The sequence below is a fragment of the Polyodon spathula genome, chromosome 8 (assembly GCF_017654505.1).
Source record: "Polyodon spathula isolate WHYD16114869_AA chromosome 8, ASM1765450v1, whole genome shotgun sequence".
NCBI lineage: Eukaryota > Metazoa > Chordata > Actinopteri > Acipenseriformes > Polyodontidae > Polyodon > Polyodon spathula.
In genome coordinates, this window is record NC_054541.1 from 35,933,787 (window position 1) to 35,952,306 (window position 18,520).

Here is an 18,520-nt window from a genome sequence, read left to right on the forward strand (position 1 = left end):
CCATCATGCCGCATGTCAACATTGCAGGCTGGTGGTGATGGTGTGGGGTGTGTTTTCATGGCACACATTGGGCCCCTTGATAAAAGTGGAGCAACATTTGAATGCCACAGGATATCTGAACATCATTACCAATCAGGTGTATCCCTTCATGGCAGCAGTGTATCCATCTGCTAATGGATTTTTTTCAGCAGGACAATGCTCCATGCCACAAGGCTAGGATTGTCAAGGAATGGTTCTACGAACATGACAGTGAATTCAGCTTACTGCAGTGGCCTGCCCAGTCACTAGATCTCAATCCAATTCAGCACCTGTGGGATGAGAGGGATCGAGCTATTCGGAGTAGAGATCCACTACCAGCCAACTTGACACAACTGTGGGAAGCATTGGAGTCAACATGGGCCAGCATCCCTGTGGAACGCTTTCAACAACTTGTAGAGTCCATGCCCTGACAATTGAGGCTGTTCTGAGGGCAAAAGGGGGTGCAACTCAATATTAGGAAGGTGTTCCTAATGTTTTGTACAGTGTGTGTGTGTGTGTGTGTCTATATATATATATATATATATATATATATATATATATATATATATATATATATATATATATATATATTTACCATACCATTCATGTAAAAGCTATCAGAATAGACTTTTCAGAGTTTAAATGTCTGTGGTTAATTTTAGTAACAGCTATACAGTTTTAATTATTTATAGCAGTTTATTCCCATCTATCCATGTGCTGCACAGCCATAACATATCTGTTCAGACTCAAAAGACTGTATTTGGTACAAGCATCTCCATAGCAGAAGGAAATACTATACAGTATGGGTCTAAGTAACTAACACACCACACATGCACATGGATTTAGGTGCGATTTACATTGGCATCCCCAGTATTAACTGGTACTGTATTTTAAATTCCAGTTTCAATAGCCACCCAATCAAATCCACATCACCCAAATCCAAAGTCATATACGCTACCACTAATCTACTCACAAGAAGCAACTAGATTACCTACAATAGTCATTTTTATTTTGATTTGAAACTGACAGCTGATGTTGAACATCAGGGCATACTTTCTTTGGATTTCTGTTATAAAGCTAATTGCTTTCGATGGCTTTATATATGAAGAATAGTCTACATAACTGGAAGAGGACATTTTCCACAAGCAAGAGTGAGTGCTACAGTATCTCACTCTGATAATTAAAGCACAGTAACTTGTTTTGTGATAATAGAAATAGAGGAAGTACCATAAACTTACTGTAAATTGCAAACAATAGCTTGTTTTAATGGTCTGCTAACATCTGACAAAACACCAACATCCAGATACAAATCATTGAAAATATGACATACAGTGTTCTAAAGAATGTAATACCAGTACATTTGGTTTCATAATAAAGTTTATTCTATATTACAAATAGTATTTTTCTGGACCGCAAAATAGGAATGCATTGTATTTACATACACAGGTATACAATTAATTATAACAAAGTTAGAGAAGTTCTCCCCCCCAAAACAGGATATTTAATTTGTCATCAAATATCATGATATTAAAAGTCTTTTCTAACATTTCTTTTGACACCTGCAATAACACTGAGCTCTAAGGACATTTCCATACAAAACATTCAAGGTGGAATCTTTATCAAGTAGTTAGAAAAGATTTCACATCATCTATACCACATTTATTTTTGTAGAGAAACATAAAACACTTATACTGTCTTGTAAGAATATGACAACACTGAACAGTAATATATTAAAAGGGAAGCCTAATGAATATTTGAGTTGTCAGTTTTGTCCCCCCCCAAAGACATGTATGGTATTAGAAGTCGATTTTCCCATTGCATGTTTGCCCTCAGTCCTCTCTTTCCTCAATGAGGAAAGTGCTTTATGGAGGATGTCAGTAAAGCTGAAACTGACAGGCGCTGCTACTCTTTGACTTGCCACTCTTTAGAGAAAGAAATCCAGTCTTTCAAAACACCATAAAATATATTTTAATTTAAAGAATGTAAATGATAAAATAAGAATGGCTCGAAATAAAATCTGCATTGGATGATCAGCGGTTTCCAGAATTTTGGTGGGGCAGGCTTTCACAGGCTTATTTTAAAAAGCCCTTGCTTGTGCAATTTCCTCACAAAATTAAATAGTGGTCTTTGGGGAAAACAATCAGAATATGCATATGCACTTGTTAGGTGTGGAATTGATGAAAAAAAAAAACAATCTAAGTCCATATTATATTAAAAAGGCACAATACCAAATTACATGAAAATGTTTGCCACCCGCTTTGGTGGCATTATTCCCTTTGATCCACAAGGGACAATGGAGACTACTGTATTAATAGCAGCAGTTTATTCACAGAAAGGGACACCCTGTCTTGAAAATAAACCTCTGAGGAGGCAAACAAATTAAGAGTTAAACCTAAACCTAACACATACAGTACAAGAGAAAGTTTAGTTGAATGCAACCTCCACTTGCACCTGGTATAGGTAGAGTAAATATTGTGATTTCAAGGCAGATCCATTTCATAACACACAGATTATAAAATCCCCATGCACGATATTGACTGTTAAGGTTCCATTAGCACCTAACACTTTATTCAATTTGGAATGGTTTTTATGGATTATTGGACAAAGGTTCCACCTTAACTGAGATTATTATAGTAACATGACAAACCACTCTGGCTGATGCTTCCAAGCAAATTGAAAAACACATCCACATCACTGCAAGGCTTTTGTTTCTTTAATTGTAGTACATGCGCTTAAAAAGCCAACGACCCAACCTGGGCCTACTGAGGCATCCACACATTCACATGACAAGTCTGGCACATTTCAAGGCAAAATACAGCTTGAAGGTAGAAGGGAGGGAGGGCTGCTTTGTTTTATTTTTTTTTCCCCAAAAATTCTTGAGATCTTGTTTTATCTCAAAGTAAGAATGCTGTACCTTGGAGAAACAAAGCAAACTTTCTTTCAAAGGTTTTTTGTTTGTCTATTGATGTGCAAAATGGTAACTGTATTCAGCAACATTTACAGTGTGCAAGAAAACAGACATGAATAAAAACCAGCTTGTCCACAGATTTTTTCGACACACTGAGGATATAAATAAAATAGCATTTTTGTTTTATTTTGTTTCAATGTGGCACTCCCCCCCCCCCACAAAAAAAAAAAAAAAAAAAATCTGACTCCTTTGGTTTTTTGCTGGCCAGCATTGTCCATTCATTCCACTAAAGTCATCACTGGACATCCAGTGACATAAAAGTCTTCAAAATGCAGTTAAAATGTCAAAAACATGTTTTGTATCCATTAGGTGAACAGCTGTGCGTTAAGTGGCAGTTTAGAATTCCCAGTACTGCAGTCTAGAGGCATTAGGTAAAATCAGCTGAGAACAACACTAGCTTTCAATCTTTTTTTGTACACTTCAGCTATTTAAAACTGTCCTTGTCCCAGACCAGGCATTTCAAATAGAAAGTCACTGCCACTTAATTGTGGACTATTTTACAACTGGGTATGTCTAATCAATTTTTCTTTACAGAGAGAGATTGTGCACAGACCCTCCTAAACACTTCAGCAGTGGAGAAATACACAGATAAACAAGCATTGTTACCATCACCAGCCTTACTGTACATTCAATTAACTTGTTGTTTTAGATTATTATAATGGAACTGAGCATCCTTTAAAATTCCAAGCAGTTTATGTTTTGGAATTTCTGTCTTTTATAAAATTGTATTTTTGCAGAAAAAAAAGAGTTTGTAAATTGCATTCACAATGCTTCATATAGCATACACACAACGGTTAACCACACTGGGACGGCTCTGAGAATTAACATCAGGACTTTTGCCACAAGACATTAGACTCCCAACTAAAAACACGTGCTCCATTGACACCTAAGTATGTTCAGATCATCTTACATTTTAGATTTTTTTCAAAGGTGAGACACGGAAGGAAATGTACAATAGTTGTAACCTCATTTGTCAGAGGTGTTTACCCTTTCAGTCATTTTTTTTTTGTTTAATCATTAAACATTTCACAGCATTTAATAAAAAACAAAGATATTTTCTGCAAGTTGTATATTAATCGATATTAACATTTTTCGATACCTTTTGTATTTAAATATAAAATTGATGATGACAACAATGATCCCCATTCTGCTCTACTCGACTGTTCTAGCAGCACTTAAAATATACCAAGAGTAATATCAATACATCAGACTAGAGTAAGCTCTCCATTTAAGGAAGCACAGCAATTTTACATATACAAGTTGTTGTTGTTCATAGGTTTTCATAGTGATGTATTTCCATGGTGAGTCATTAAATGAATATCATTGCACAACCAGAAGCCAAAAATCTGCTAAGCTCAGTCATCCCCAGGTATATTTTTTTCACAAATAGGGCAAAGCAGAGATAATTTGGTGACAGTGCTTGTAGCCAAATGGAACTTGCTGATGGTAAAAAGATGACAGTCTTCATTCAGGCACGGCTCGGTTTCTACTCTGCCAGCACTTCCTGGGCCGGTGGTTTTCAGCTGTCTATACTCATAAAAGTGACCACTTGTTCAAGCTTGAATGCCAGTCTCTGTTTTCTTGCTGCATCGTCCTGTTCTAGTGCAGTCACAATCTGGTGGAAGAAAAGTCATATTCAATTGTGTAAGACTTTGAATATTGACACTAACATTGGAAAATTATTTCTCAAGTACAGAGCTTGAAATACCAGTTAGTGATTCAGCACAATTCCCATGTGGAGACCCTCAAGCTCCGAGCAACAGAGCAAAGATGGAACAGATACGCTCACAACTATGTCTGCACTGACCAAGACAGATGCAGTATCATTATACATAAAAATAAGCTAATCATATTCATTAAAATTCAAATACCTCACAGCAACACCCACACAGTGACATTTCAAATCATGTGAGGGAACACAGGCTTTACATTTTTACTGTGATTGAAACATTGCGCCACGTAACAGACAACCAAATTTGCTGCATGCAGCTGACATATCTTTGTAGGGTCATATAGGACACTATACATCAAACAGCTTGTTGAATCCTTAAAAACATAAGATGTACCCCCACATCCATCAGTGGTACAAATTACCATACAGGCTTGTTGATCTATGTAGACTAGGAGAATAATCTCTATGGTAGCTAAGCAAAAAGGCAAAAGAGAGGATTAACTATGCCCTGGGGGGAACACTGCTGTTTCACCTTTTTGCCATGTCTGATTTCTTTTAGTCTGTCAAGCTGAAAGCAACCTCCAGCAGGCTCTAAATTAAGAGGTGCAGCAGAAAGAGGCACACATCAATACAGCCAATCAGATTAAAGAAAATACACCACTGCCAGCTGCGGAGATCTCATCTAATGGTTTCTAAGAACAGTCCTTGGACAGTCAGGATGCCCTGCGGAAGACTAAGAGAAACCTGAACATGATCAAATTGTAAGAAATCCCATGTGCACTTTTATACATCCACATGGATTCTACAGAATGTTGTAAAGTGACAGACCATTTATAAATCAGTATTTCTAAACAAAGCTGCAATCTAATAAAGTAAATTCCTGTTAAACAGGTTTAAAACTTGACCTCTACCAAATCAGTGTTTGTAGTTGCAGCTGATAACTAATAGATTGAAAACAATCTATTAATGGAAGTTATTACTCACCTCCTCACTGTATTTGCTGACATAGGAGTAGATCTCACTGAGTGAGCTCATTGTGTTAAACTCATTCATGTGTATTCTGGACTGTTCAGCTAGATATGCATTCATATCCTGGTCACTGATGACAGGCATTTTGCCTATGTCTGAGTAGTACCTGTAGAAGACATATAAGAAACAGAGAACATATTGAAACAAGAGCTTTAAACCCCTAGTTACAACCTTATGAGGAGTCAAGTAGGTGTACAGTAGCTATAGATCAGAAAATCAAGCCAAAATAGAGTTCTCCAACAGGGGTCTTCTCAAAGCTGAGTACTAAATGCGAATGTGAAGTACAGCCACATTGAAAATGAGTGAGCAGGCTATTGGTTACTCTGTATGAAAAATAATTGTTGTCTGTGGAGGGAAAAGGTCACAAGTGTGAATACTCCATGTGAAGAAAAACACAATTATTCTATCATCCAACACTGCAAAACACTGTGTGGCAGGCAGCAGTGATCTGAATGGGGGAGAAATAAAATCAAGGACCTACCAACTTTGAGCTCTAACGAAACTGGATACATTAAACTTACCGTTCCTTTAACTGAATATGGCAATTAAAAAGAGGTCAAGTATTGAATACATGGGTGAAAGTGGCCACTGATCATTTTGACTGAAACTCCTGGGGCAAATCATTTCTTGTTATAAATATTTATGTTTTTTATTTTAATATTCAGGTAAGTTTTACACTTCGGATCAGGTACATTATTTATATCTTTAACCAGGGTTGACAGTGCGCATAACAGCAGGGAGAGTATAAGCTAACAATTTAATTACCTTACGATTCAGGTGCCTGCCTTCTAAACTATTGTCATTATTTATACACAAATAAGATTACTTGACTTGAAAAATGTATTAAGCAAATTCCTACTTGGTTTGCTTGAATGAGCAGTAAACAACAAGCTTCAATATGAAATCTGAAAATTAATTTTAATAAAGAACGACACATTTTTAATGAAAAGAAAAAAACACTTCTAAAGTAAAAATGGGATTCTGTTATTTTGCAATACCAATGCTTCAGATTATTATCAGTGCTTAACGTTCCTGGCCCTGCAACAACCTGGCGGGCTACGAACCTACTAACGTCCTTATTTAAAAAAATAGTCATCTGAATATAAAACAAATGTCAACATACTCACTGTATACACTGACCATCAACTGTTATCATACCAATGGGAACATCCAGTGCTACTTGGTTATTTTCCCTGCATGGCAACCATTGATGCCCGTCATTTACATTTTCTTCTCAGGAACGAAGCTGTCTGCCAAACACCAGTACATGCCTATGGCTTTTAGTGAAATTTTGGCCTTGTAAAATGTCCCAATTTTGAAAAACACCTGTCTGGACTATTTGTTGCCCCTATACCCCTCCCCTCCACACAGATCTAACTAGAGAGAAAGGGCTAGAGGAAGGCAATCAGTCACTGTCAAGCGCAGCTGTGTGCTTCCTGTCAACTTGTTAATTAGACTCCATCATTTACATTTTTTATTCCTTCAACGTGACATCTTCTGGACAAAAAAGCCATCTTGATAATAGTCCATTATACAATTAGGAACAAATGTTTCCCAAGCCAAGGAAACTGACAGGTGTCCTACTGTCTAAAAGTGACGCCACGGCACCAAGCACCTGATGATCTTCAGGGCACACAGCAAGCTACCAGGAGCTGAGGTCATTTTTCATTCAGAACCAAAGCATGGGGCACTTAGACTTGACTCTTAGCACTTAGTGAGCATTTTCTCTGTTTTTGTTCTGTAAAGAGTTTTGAAGGTAACAATTTGACTGTACAGTGGTCACCAGGACATCACTTTTCTGTGTTTATTTTCATGTATAAATATGTCTTAATTATGTAAATGTGTAACATATTTGACTATATGTGCTAAAAGAAATGTGATCTGTGCTCTTATAAAATCACCATGACACTGCAGTACCCAAGAAGACCAATAATAATAATAATAATAACAACAGCAATAATAATAAACACATCTGTGTTATAAACCGTTTGCGGGTACCAATTTTTCAGCTGCATTAGTACGGTCACAGGTGAATATTTTAGTTATATTTTTTAAAGGTTTTATATATATATATATAAAACCATAGCTAAACTAAAGGTATTAAGATTTATTAAAAAAAAAAAAAAAAAAAATAACTGTAAATAAAGTAAAAGCTTTAAAAATATTCCCCTCAATTCCCCTTTTTGTGAAGGCTGCAGGCAAGGTTGTATTTCTGTGGAGATATGAATGTTCCTGCTGCACTATAAAATGCATGTGCTTCTCTAGTAAAATAAATGCAAATTAGTTTGTCAACAGAAGAAGTACTATCTGCATTGCCATCTAGTCTATTAAATCAGGTTTTCTGAAGTTTAAAACTTGGCCTTAGGGATCTGTTCTCAAAGACTATATTTCTAGTGAAACAAAAATGCATTTAAAAACCAAAGCATCATTAACAGCCACAGCTAGACCATATCTGTCTGCTGCTGTCTGCATGAAACTATAAAATCGCATTTTCACACAACTAAAAATGTGTTATAGGAAACATCTTATGAAATTGATTGAAGCCTTTTCCTTGTAACATTATTTATGTGACAGTTGTGATCTGTATACGTCTGTGATATCTAGTGTATTAAACAGCTCAGATTTAAGTAGTGGATCATACAGCTCTTGAAGTCTTGAACATTGACCATGGTCATTTTTTGGTATAAAAAAAAGAAAGTAAGCGACTACAATAAAAACACTAGCCCTCTCTGTTTCATACCCAATGCATCTGTCTCCACATAGAACTATCTCAAAGCCCCCATCCATAACAATTACTTTCATCAAGCCAGTGTCTAATTGGGAAATCTCTATCCAGCGCTTACAATCTCCAACTATTTAAAATCTATTTTCAGACATGCTATACCATTTGTTTTCATCACGATTAGGTACCAATCTTTTTTTCTTGCCATGTGGTGGTGTCATGTGGAAGTGTACAGAAACAGCAGTGAGAATTAACCTCATTTCACAGTCACATCCTTCAACATATGTACATTCAGGGGGTGACCCATAAGAAAATACACATCACTGTGTAATCTAAAAGATGTTAAAGCATTATCATAATGCCTAGACCTTAAAAGCCAGTCAGAATTAATTGCAACTACAATATAAATCATTTTAGAGATATAGCTGTCAGTTTGGGTAAAGACCTGATTACAAAATATAAACTGTGACAAGGCTTGCATAAGCATGTTATGTTATACCATTAGCCTCAAGGTGCTCTGAGACAACCTGGTATGAGGATGGTGTCAACACAATAGAAATGAGTCCAGAAGATTAGGATCTCTATATTATATTCTGTGTTAATATCATACTTTATATTAGATACAACCACTTGTTTGGTGTATATATATTAATATTATATACCGTGATCTATATATATATATAAGATTATGATAAGTTCTTATTTAATTAATATACTGTGTCAAATGTAATTAATGGCCTAACATGGAACAAATGTGCTTTACAATTCCTTAGCAACCCTTATGTTAAATTGTGTGTTCATCAGTGCTGACTGGATTACTGTAATAGTCTGGAGATTCAATTTGGTCCTTGTTTATACTTTTTTTATATTAATTCCCTGGGGTATATTTAAGGTGGCAGTATTAAGACTTAGTCCTGTCTTAATGCCACCCAAAAATTCACAACTGTAATGATGTGAATACATCGATCAATAAATCCTCCTTGAGGGGTAACGGGACAATGTATTGATAACTAATAACTAATTTAACTAATTAATTTGTCAAACTGATATGGAAAAAAACAAGAAAATCAACAACTGGAGGATTTGGTTGGGGTTAGGTGGTCTAGTACAGAGGTGGCCAATCCTGGTCCTGGAGAGCCACAATCCTGCAGGTTTTCTGGGTCTCTTTAAATCAACAATGACCAAAGACCTAGGAAACATGTCAGTGTTGACCAATTAAGAAAATAATTGGTTCAATTAAGTAATAGAGAACTTGAGTGGAATGAAAAACCAGAAGAACCTGCAGCTCTCCAGGACCTGGGTTGGCCACCCCTGGTCTAGTATGTAAGGTACTAGCTTTAACATGGTCGCATGGGTTCAGATTCCACTTTGTCACAAGTGCAATGAGAAGGGATGATAATTAAAATCTGAACAGAGTTCATTGCTGGAGATTTGCGGATCAGCTCACACAGCATTTGCCTGCTCCATGTACAGTGGTATGGGACTTGACATGTATGTGCTTATACAGTATTGTGTATGACTGTTCAAAATAGTGCTACTTATGTCAGAGCAGTTCAGACTGTTGTAGCCCATGTTATGTCAGTTCCATTTCACCACGTGTCATATTAACTGAGAGGTCTTGTGAAGTTCTAACAGCCAGACAGATGTGGAACTCGTGCGGCACTGCAGACTTCAGGCTGGAGTAACTGAGAATGCATGACAGTTTAATTTACCGCAACTAACTACACAGATCAGTTGGCCCGTATAACTGGAAGCTGTTACTTTGTTAATGTTAAAGTGTCATTCAGCACATTAAGACGGTATCGGTGACAGCCCACTACTGACCTCTTTTTTTATTTAAATATTTTGCTGTTGTCATATATAAAGGTGACAGATGACAGGCTATTGACAAGAGTTCCCTGAACAACTTAATCCCCTTTTCCATGCCTTATTTCACTGAAAAGGAGGTTGTGACGCAGAATCGCTCTGCAACCTTTAGACTTTCAGAGAAGGCTTTGCCACAGACCTTTCTATCCATAATCCAGCAATAACTGCACTACAGCATCTTCAGCTTTTGTGAGATGGCTGGTAAGGTTCTAAGTGTTCATTTGTAAATAAAATACACATTTAACTATGCCTTTGGAATTAATCATACACTAATGAAGGCAGACTGAAGCATAAAATTAGTAAAATATGACTCACCTTTGCAAAGCCTGCAGTGTTAAACTGCCAGCTGTCTTTGGGTGCTTTGAATTGCTTTAATTGCTTACTTCTACAAGTGCTTTATCTATTTATGCCTCATCTTTATTACAGTAACTTATAAAGCCTTGTCCATAAAAGTAAACCACATACTCTTAACGTAATTGTAGCAAACTAAATCATTTTGTAAATACTTACCATTTTGCACTTCCATTAGCTACATATGTCACAAATGTGCAATTTTAAAAGAAACACATGTGATTGTACACCTGTATTATATAAACTTATTCTTGGGTTATCTGTTTGCACTTCCTAGGTCATTTCACCTCAGCAGTGAGCTGAAATGACCCAGGAAGTACAAGACATTCCAAAAGCATGGTTTCCAGCCAGTTTTCCATAACCTAGCGTAGTACACATTTTAAAATAAAACTACAAAAACATGCCTTGGCATCTTAACAATCCTAAAACCAAATGATGGAAACTTCCCTTCCTAAAGATGCTGTGAACCCTGATCCTAAGGAGCACCTGCTGAGTTGTCATCTGTTGTTTTGGCTCACTGCACTATTGCCTCAGTGTTTCTTAGGACTATTCATAGTTTCTTAAAATAATCTTCTTTTTTGGTTGGTTGCTGTCCTCCGGTGTGAGAGCAACATGTCAACTCAAGGAGCTCTGCAATGGCAAATGCCCACTTGATGTCTGCAGCCTTTTCATTATTATACTGAATTTTTTAATGCATCAATACAGCTTGAGAAAAGTGACAAGCTGATTCATTGCTTTGGTTTGCAAATTGTAGAATGCAGGAGTCTGACTGGGATGTTCTCATCTGAATGTAACCAGCCCAGCTGCCAGAAATAGCCATCATCAACATCACATAATATGAAATGATAAACAATTTATGATGCAGCTTTAGACCAAGCTATGAAATAAGGGGTGACCACTTAAAAGAACACAAGTTGCAGTAATATATAGAATCTACTCAAATCTCATGGGTAGAAACATACTGAAATTCCAGACCAAATACAAGGATTTATTTTCAGGGCCTGGAATCCCTGCAGGAATAAGGGTTTACTGCCAGTTAGAATTACATTTTTTTTTTTTTTTTTGACTGTTTTATATGATTAATAGAAATAGGATGATATTTAGGATCATAAACACTTGCCCTTTTGTATATTCTGCCAAACTAACCAAAAGAAAACAAAAATGAATTGTCATTTTTGTGAATGTTTGAATACACGACTTATCAGCCACAATTACAGTACAACCAAAATACTTATAAATGGCACACCAAAGAAACGTATTAAATGCTGCTATAACTTAATCTTTCAGGTCTCTTATGTACTTGTGTATGGAAAGCCCTCAAATGCAATCACCAAATGTATATTTTATTAGGTTTATAAGAGGATTCATTTTTATTCAATTCTTTATTAAGAAATGCAATAAAACCCACATTTAACAAATTATCTACACTGCTGTTTGCATTTCTATACAGAAACACTGATCTGGACATAAACTATAGGAGAGACACAAGTATTGTTATGGTCCCAACTATTTATAACTGTATTTAAATTTTAAATTTAGTGTTTAGGCTGTACATCACCAAATCACCTTCTCCCCTTTGGGCTTACTTGAGACTCTAGCAGCTGTTCCTGTTTTAAAAAAGGTACATTACTGACTCTCTAGACATTTTTTATAACAGCGAATAGCAAAACCCAAAGGAAGCAACAAGTTAATCATTATTTTCAAGTTCATCCAGCAGACTGTTTCAGAGCTAGATTTTTCAAAGACAAGGCATTTGGCACTCTTGTGTACTCTGATATGCACACGAGAGTCTTGCTAAACTCGGGGCTCCCATGACCCTTTCTGTCCTTCAAAACAGAAGATTATTGAGAGAGCGCAGTGCTTTGGAGAGCAGCTTGATAATACTCTGTGTCTGTGATTCCCTGTTTAAAGCTATTTAGGTTTCAATTAAAATTAAAATCATGTCAGACTGATAACTCAGCATTGTGCACGCTCATCATTATACAGCTGTCGTCTTTCAATTATCTTTAATGACCTTTTTTCCCACAGTCATCTTTTTTTTTTTAAAGCAATCAAGTCCTTCAGTCATAAAGAAATGCAATTAAATCTCGCCCATAAACTGCATATTTTTAAAAAGTGAAATCAAAATGCATGTCGGAAGGGGACGATAAATGAATCTTTCCTAATCTCTGTAGGTTAATGAATTTAGCAAAGTTGTCTGAAGAGCTCTGCGATGAGAGTCATACAGTCTGAATCACATCATAGGGAGTGTTGATTGAGATGATGAGGGATACCCAGTCATGCTTTAATGCATATGCATATTAGCTCCTTATCGTCAACTCCTCCTTGTGAGCTCAAACTCATCAAAAGTAAAGTAGATGCACTGTACTTACCTCCTCCCTCCATCTGAAGTGTACACATTATTAGAACATTGATTTATGGGCCAGCAATATTTTTGTCCCGAACTAATTGAACATTCTTCCCATTAACAAAAGGAAACCACTTGATAAATCACTTTTAATTTATTAAACATGTGTAGTTGACACATTTTGGCAATATCTGCTTTAACTGGGGTATACGCAAAGAAGCTGTGGGGTAGTACTGACCGTTCCACCCAATTCTTGTAACTGGGAATGTCCTTGGCATATAGCAGCTTGTTGGAGGGGGAGTCTTTGCCCAGCCGGTGCTCGGATGTTGAGCAGGAGTCCATGAAGGTCTGTGCCACCACTGAGAGGCAGGCGTCTGTGATGCTACTTTTGTGGATGTCGAAGACGAACTGTGGGTTCTTGATCACGTTCACCCAAAATCTTAATGGCAGGCTGTTAACCAAACAAAACCATGTTATTTGAGTGGCACATTCTTACACAAGACCATTCATTAACAACAACGTTTTAATTTTTTTATAAAAAGAAAAAGAAAAAAAAAGCATAAGTATAAAGCATCTCAAAAGGATAATTTTAAAAGACAAAAATGAGCTTTACTGGTTATGTAAAGACATGTAAAATCAGGCAACAATGTGCAGATTTATTAGATTTGCAAATAAACACCTTGTAGCTCCTACAGTACAATTAAATCAGTTTTTTTTTATTGCTGATTCTGGAATATTAGCTGTTTGTTTTACATTTAAAAATGGGGTCCAAAAATAACAAAAGTTGAGGGCTGATTTATAATTAACAGGAAGCCTGCATGTTGTTACTGTACCAGCCTATTGGTATTTAAACATTGAGGGGATACAAAAAAGAAACATATAAAGCACACATGCAATTATTTTAACTCCCAAACATTACTCATCTGTGACCTGTACAAAAGAGGATTTGAGAAAAAAACAGTATTATACCTTGAAATGCATCTGAAAGAATACGTGGGGATTTGTCAGACTCAAATGGATATTAACACTGCAACTATAAAACCTGATTATTTGCATTCTGGCTAGACTAACCTAGGGTAATATTTCAAGAGGAATGAAATCATTTACAGGAACAATTACACTTAATTTAGTGGTAACTGTCTGAAATATAAAATGTGCATGGATGTATAGTTTTTTTTTTTTTTGGGGGGGGGGGGGGGGTTGTTTTGTTTTATTTTTACAGTTCTTTATCTAAACATTTCACACAGGACTGAAATATTCATACTATATAATTAATGAACTGGCAGCTAAGGGTGGTAAAATATTATGCTGCAAAATTTCTAGAAATTAAAAAAGGTCAGTGTTTTTTACATCACTTGACCTTTAAAACAAAGTGGCGCTGATGTGTAAATTATGCATTATCAGGTCCCAGTGCCATGCTTGCCTGTTCAACAGAAATAAATGAGATACCTGTAGTGAAGATATTTCAAACTGCTTCAAGTTAGGAAATATACGCACATTAGAGCTATTGAAAAGATCCTAGAACGTGACTGTAGAAATCTTACTTTAAGGCAGTAGTTATCATATGTACAGATATCTTTTTTTTTTTTTCATTTAAATTTAGACTGTCCAATCAGGTATTTACCCAAATTTACTTCCCAATTTGAAATACCCAATCTGAATTTCACCTCACCGCTTTGGTCAAGGTGATTGGGAATCAATGTGTCCTCTGTTCCTGTTACTTAACCTAATTTTACCTAACTTGCCCATGAGAGCACAAAAGCCAATGCAGCACTTCATGTTATCCCTGAGCCATGAATGGCAGCTCAATGCAACCGGGAATTGGACACTAAACTCCCCTGAACACAACATTATACAAAAACAGACACTTCAACACAGGATGAAAATATCTCAATGACTAATTGATTTTGCCCTGGTTAGGAGTAATTTGACCCCCCACTTTGGAATTACAAGAACAACTTTTTTTTTTTAAGTGTTTTCTTTTATGTAACTGTGACATGGTGCCTGCCCCTTGTGTACAGTTATTGAAAGTCATCCAACATTATTACAATTTTTTTGTAATAAACTATACAGTAAATGCAGGTAGATGGTACTGTCAATGCAGGTGTAACGTCAGACACCACAGATAGTGTTTTACATTATTGGGGGAAAACTACATGTATAATAACATATATGATTGACACTCACCCGTTTTAGACAGTTTAATTTGCTGTAAATGCAATACTACCTTTGCAAAGATGAAGTTTGCTGCAAATCTGCGGTTAATTTGCGGCAAACATGCAGCAACTAAATAATTAGCCAGAAATGTTTGCCAGAAGTTTGCTGCTAGTGGCTAACCTTTAGCAAACTTCTGGCAGACAGTTTTCCAGAAGTTCTTTTTTTTTTTTTTCTGATTAACAATGATTTTGAAAAAATCTATGTGTACTGATTGTATTTAAGAAGAAGAAGAAGATACTAAGTAGTATAACTGATTCTTAAATGTGAAAAGTTTTGATGGTTTTGCTTTTCAATCTACTTGTGTGTGTGTGTGTGTGTGTGTGTATATATATATATATATATATATAATTGTATTATTTTCAGACATTAGAGATCTTAGTACTGAAGCATCAGTTCGAACACATACTTATTTATTATGTACATCAACAAGAAAATTCAACACCAGGAATTAACTTCAAACTTGCAGAACACTTGCCATTACAGTTTGCCAGAAGGTCTATATTTGGGTAAGATCACTTACCTGCATGTGCTACTGGATATAATTTGATATGTGATTTTGTTTTGTCGTTCAGTCTATAATTTAATAATGGCCCACGGTCTCTCATGGCATGCACTAAACTAAGCTACACTCAGATATTTAATGAAAACCTGTAGTGAAAACAGTGTGTTTATTTTAACATACAATAGTGCTTTCCAATTTCTGTTTGCATTTATCAAGATATTTTTCTGCTTATCATAACCAAAATATTCCACACTGCTATAATCACTAAATCAGACGTTCCCTCATCTTACCTCTGATATTTGACGTGCAAGTCTGAATACAAAAATAGCAGGGAAACGTCAGGCGTAAAAAACAGAGAGTAAACACTATAGTGTGAATAGCCCTTACTGTTGGAAAATCTTAATTTCCAATCTAATAACCCTCAGTGATTCTTTTTTGAGACAAGTAGCCAAAGTCAAGAGTAGATAGTTGCTGAATGAAGGCTCACACAGGGTAGTGCTGAGAGCACAACTCGTAATTTATGTAGTCCTTCATTGACTCTCATCACCCCTTCCACATGACCATAATACCCCACGAACCTTAGGTTTAGGGTTGGTTTATTGTTATGAAATAAACTTTGTTTTAGTACCTACATTTAACACCCTTATCATGTGATCAGGCTGTAGCATATAATGATGACGTCTATTATGAGTTGCGCATGCAGCACTACCCTATGTGAGCTACGCTGTGGGAGCCTTTGTTCTGCAGCAATAAAATAAAGATGTTTTTCTACAAAAGAAAATACTAAATCATGAATGTGGGCAAGACAGAAGATGGCAGGAGGTCATGTTGGAACAACCAAAATGCATATTTTTAAATAAAACATTTATAGTCCCTTTTTATATTCAAGTTTTCTGTATTGTCATTACAAACAGTCACATGTGCATTGCCTTGTGCTACAGGCAGACTGTCCTCATAACACCTAACTTGAAATCAGTTTTTCACCTTTCACTTCACAGTGCAAGCTGTATAAAACAATCAATACCAGCAGCATTAAATCTAATCTTCATCCTAATGCTACTATCCTATTGCTATCTCCAATGTAGCAACAACTCCATTGGGTATGGAAAAAAAAAAAAAAACAACAACAACAACAACTTCATGTCTCCCGGGGGTATGTTTGCAGGATTTCCATAGTTCAGTTGCATATATGAAGAATGCTTCCAGCAGAAATGATTTTACAATCCTAGTCTGTCATCATCTATCTTAATTCCATTACCATCTACTGTACCAATGTAAAACTGTCTTGTAGTGTTGTGGCTGCTTGACTATATTTTAACTGGTTGTTGAGTAGCAACAAGGGTATGTATTTTCCAATGAATATTATAAAACATCACCAAGAGCCACATTTTGAAGGAAGCCTAAATATATAAGCACATACCATATTCTAAGAGGAATACAATAACTGTAACTAGCATTTGCAATGCAAGGGAAACACTCTAAACAAAATTATTTAAGAGATCAGAGCAACCTGGTTGGCTGGGACAAATACATAGGTGTTCTTTTCTGCAGTAAAGGCTACATTGCTGCAGCCTACACTAATCACATTTTTCCATCCTACTGGATCCTATCTGAATACTGGTGAGGTATTTAATCATAACAGCTATCTCACCTAGATTTATGATTCCAGATGTATTTATTTATTCTCAACATGTGTAGGCCTTTAATGTGCTTTTCAAGTCCACAGTAATTTGCTGCAAGACTGAGATAACAATATAGGATTTATAAGCATCAGTGAATTTACTGTGGTCAGTAATGCAACGTATTAAAATGAATTGATTAAAGTTTACTTAATATTGTACTTAATAATAATAATAATATTATTATTATTATTATTATTTATTATTATTATTATTATTTATTATTATTATTATTATTATTATATTGTATCCGTGCCTTGAATGACAGACACACAGAGGATCAGGTGTTAATACAGCCTAAGGACTGAGAAATATGTACCGTACCACCTCCAAAATGAATACTGCCTTCACAACCTTGACACTTTTGTGATTTCTTTTTTCTAACTTCATGAAGTACCTGTATGATTTTTTTCAAGGACTCAGCTCATTCACATCAGCATCACATTGCAAGGTGATGTTAACGCAATAGTTAATTAACCATGTGATGGGAACTTCACCTGTGTTTCTTTAGGACATTTACTGTTCTTGCGGCATTGTGTCCTGTATGGCTTGTTTTGTGACAGTATAAAAACTCCTTTACGGCAGCCCTACATATGGAAACTATTCCATAACTATAGAATAAACCTGACAAAAGACCAGCATCTCTCAGCCCATTGTAATGAGCAATGCTGCAACAGTCATAGTGAGTTTGTAAAGTCACCGAGGAGGACCCCCGTTTACAATGCTCTGAGACCAGGGACACAAAACAAGCAACAGTCTTGAATGCTGTAGTTTTTTTTTGTTTTTTTTTACACATTTTGAAAAGTTGGTCAGGAAGCTCTTCTGACTTGAACTGTTCTATAGAATAATATATACTAGTGGTTGCATGAATTAAATATATAATCATATAAAAACACATAAGTTATGTAAGCTAATTAAGATAATGTATACAATTAAATATATCCCTCTGTTGTACTGAACCAGTCCCTTTTATGAATGTAGTAATTCATGGCTATTTAAGTCTGACTATTCACTCGATCTCTGAGAGTATTAAGTAAAACAGAATGGCATTACTTAGATGCAAATGGCTATTACAAGGGGTTTTGGCTAATGAAACATTAGCATATTGTAAACACTGTGAGCCACTAATCTGGCCACACTAATGAACAG

At 36.0% G+C, this 18,520-nt stretch overlaps 1 protein-coding gene across 2 annotated transcripts in view; it reads right to left on the reverse strand.

Annotated features, from left to right (window-relative positions):
- Positions 1-1,292: 1,292 nt before the first annotated feature.
- plxna4 (plexin A4) overlaps positions 1,293-18,520 on the reverse strand; it is a 242,437-nt gene continuing 225,209 nt past the window's right edge. For both annotated transcript variants that reach the window (XM_041257784.1, XM_041257783.1), the window contains exons 30-32: positions 13,212-13,424; positions 5,643-5,793; positions 1,293-4,601 (exon numbers count right to left, since the gene is read on the reverse strand). In XM_041257784.1, coding sequence (XP_041113718.1) covers positions 4,506-4,601; positions 5,643-5,793; positions 13,212-13,424 — 460 coding nt within the window. In that variant the 3' untranslated portion in view covers positions 1,293-4,505. The remainder of the gene's footprint in view (positions 4,602-5,642; positions 5,794-13,211; positions 13,425-18,520) is intronic.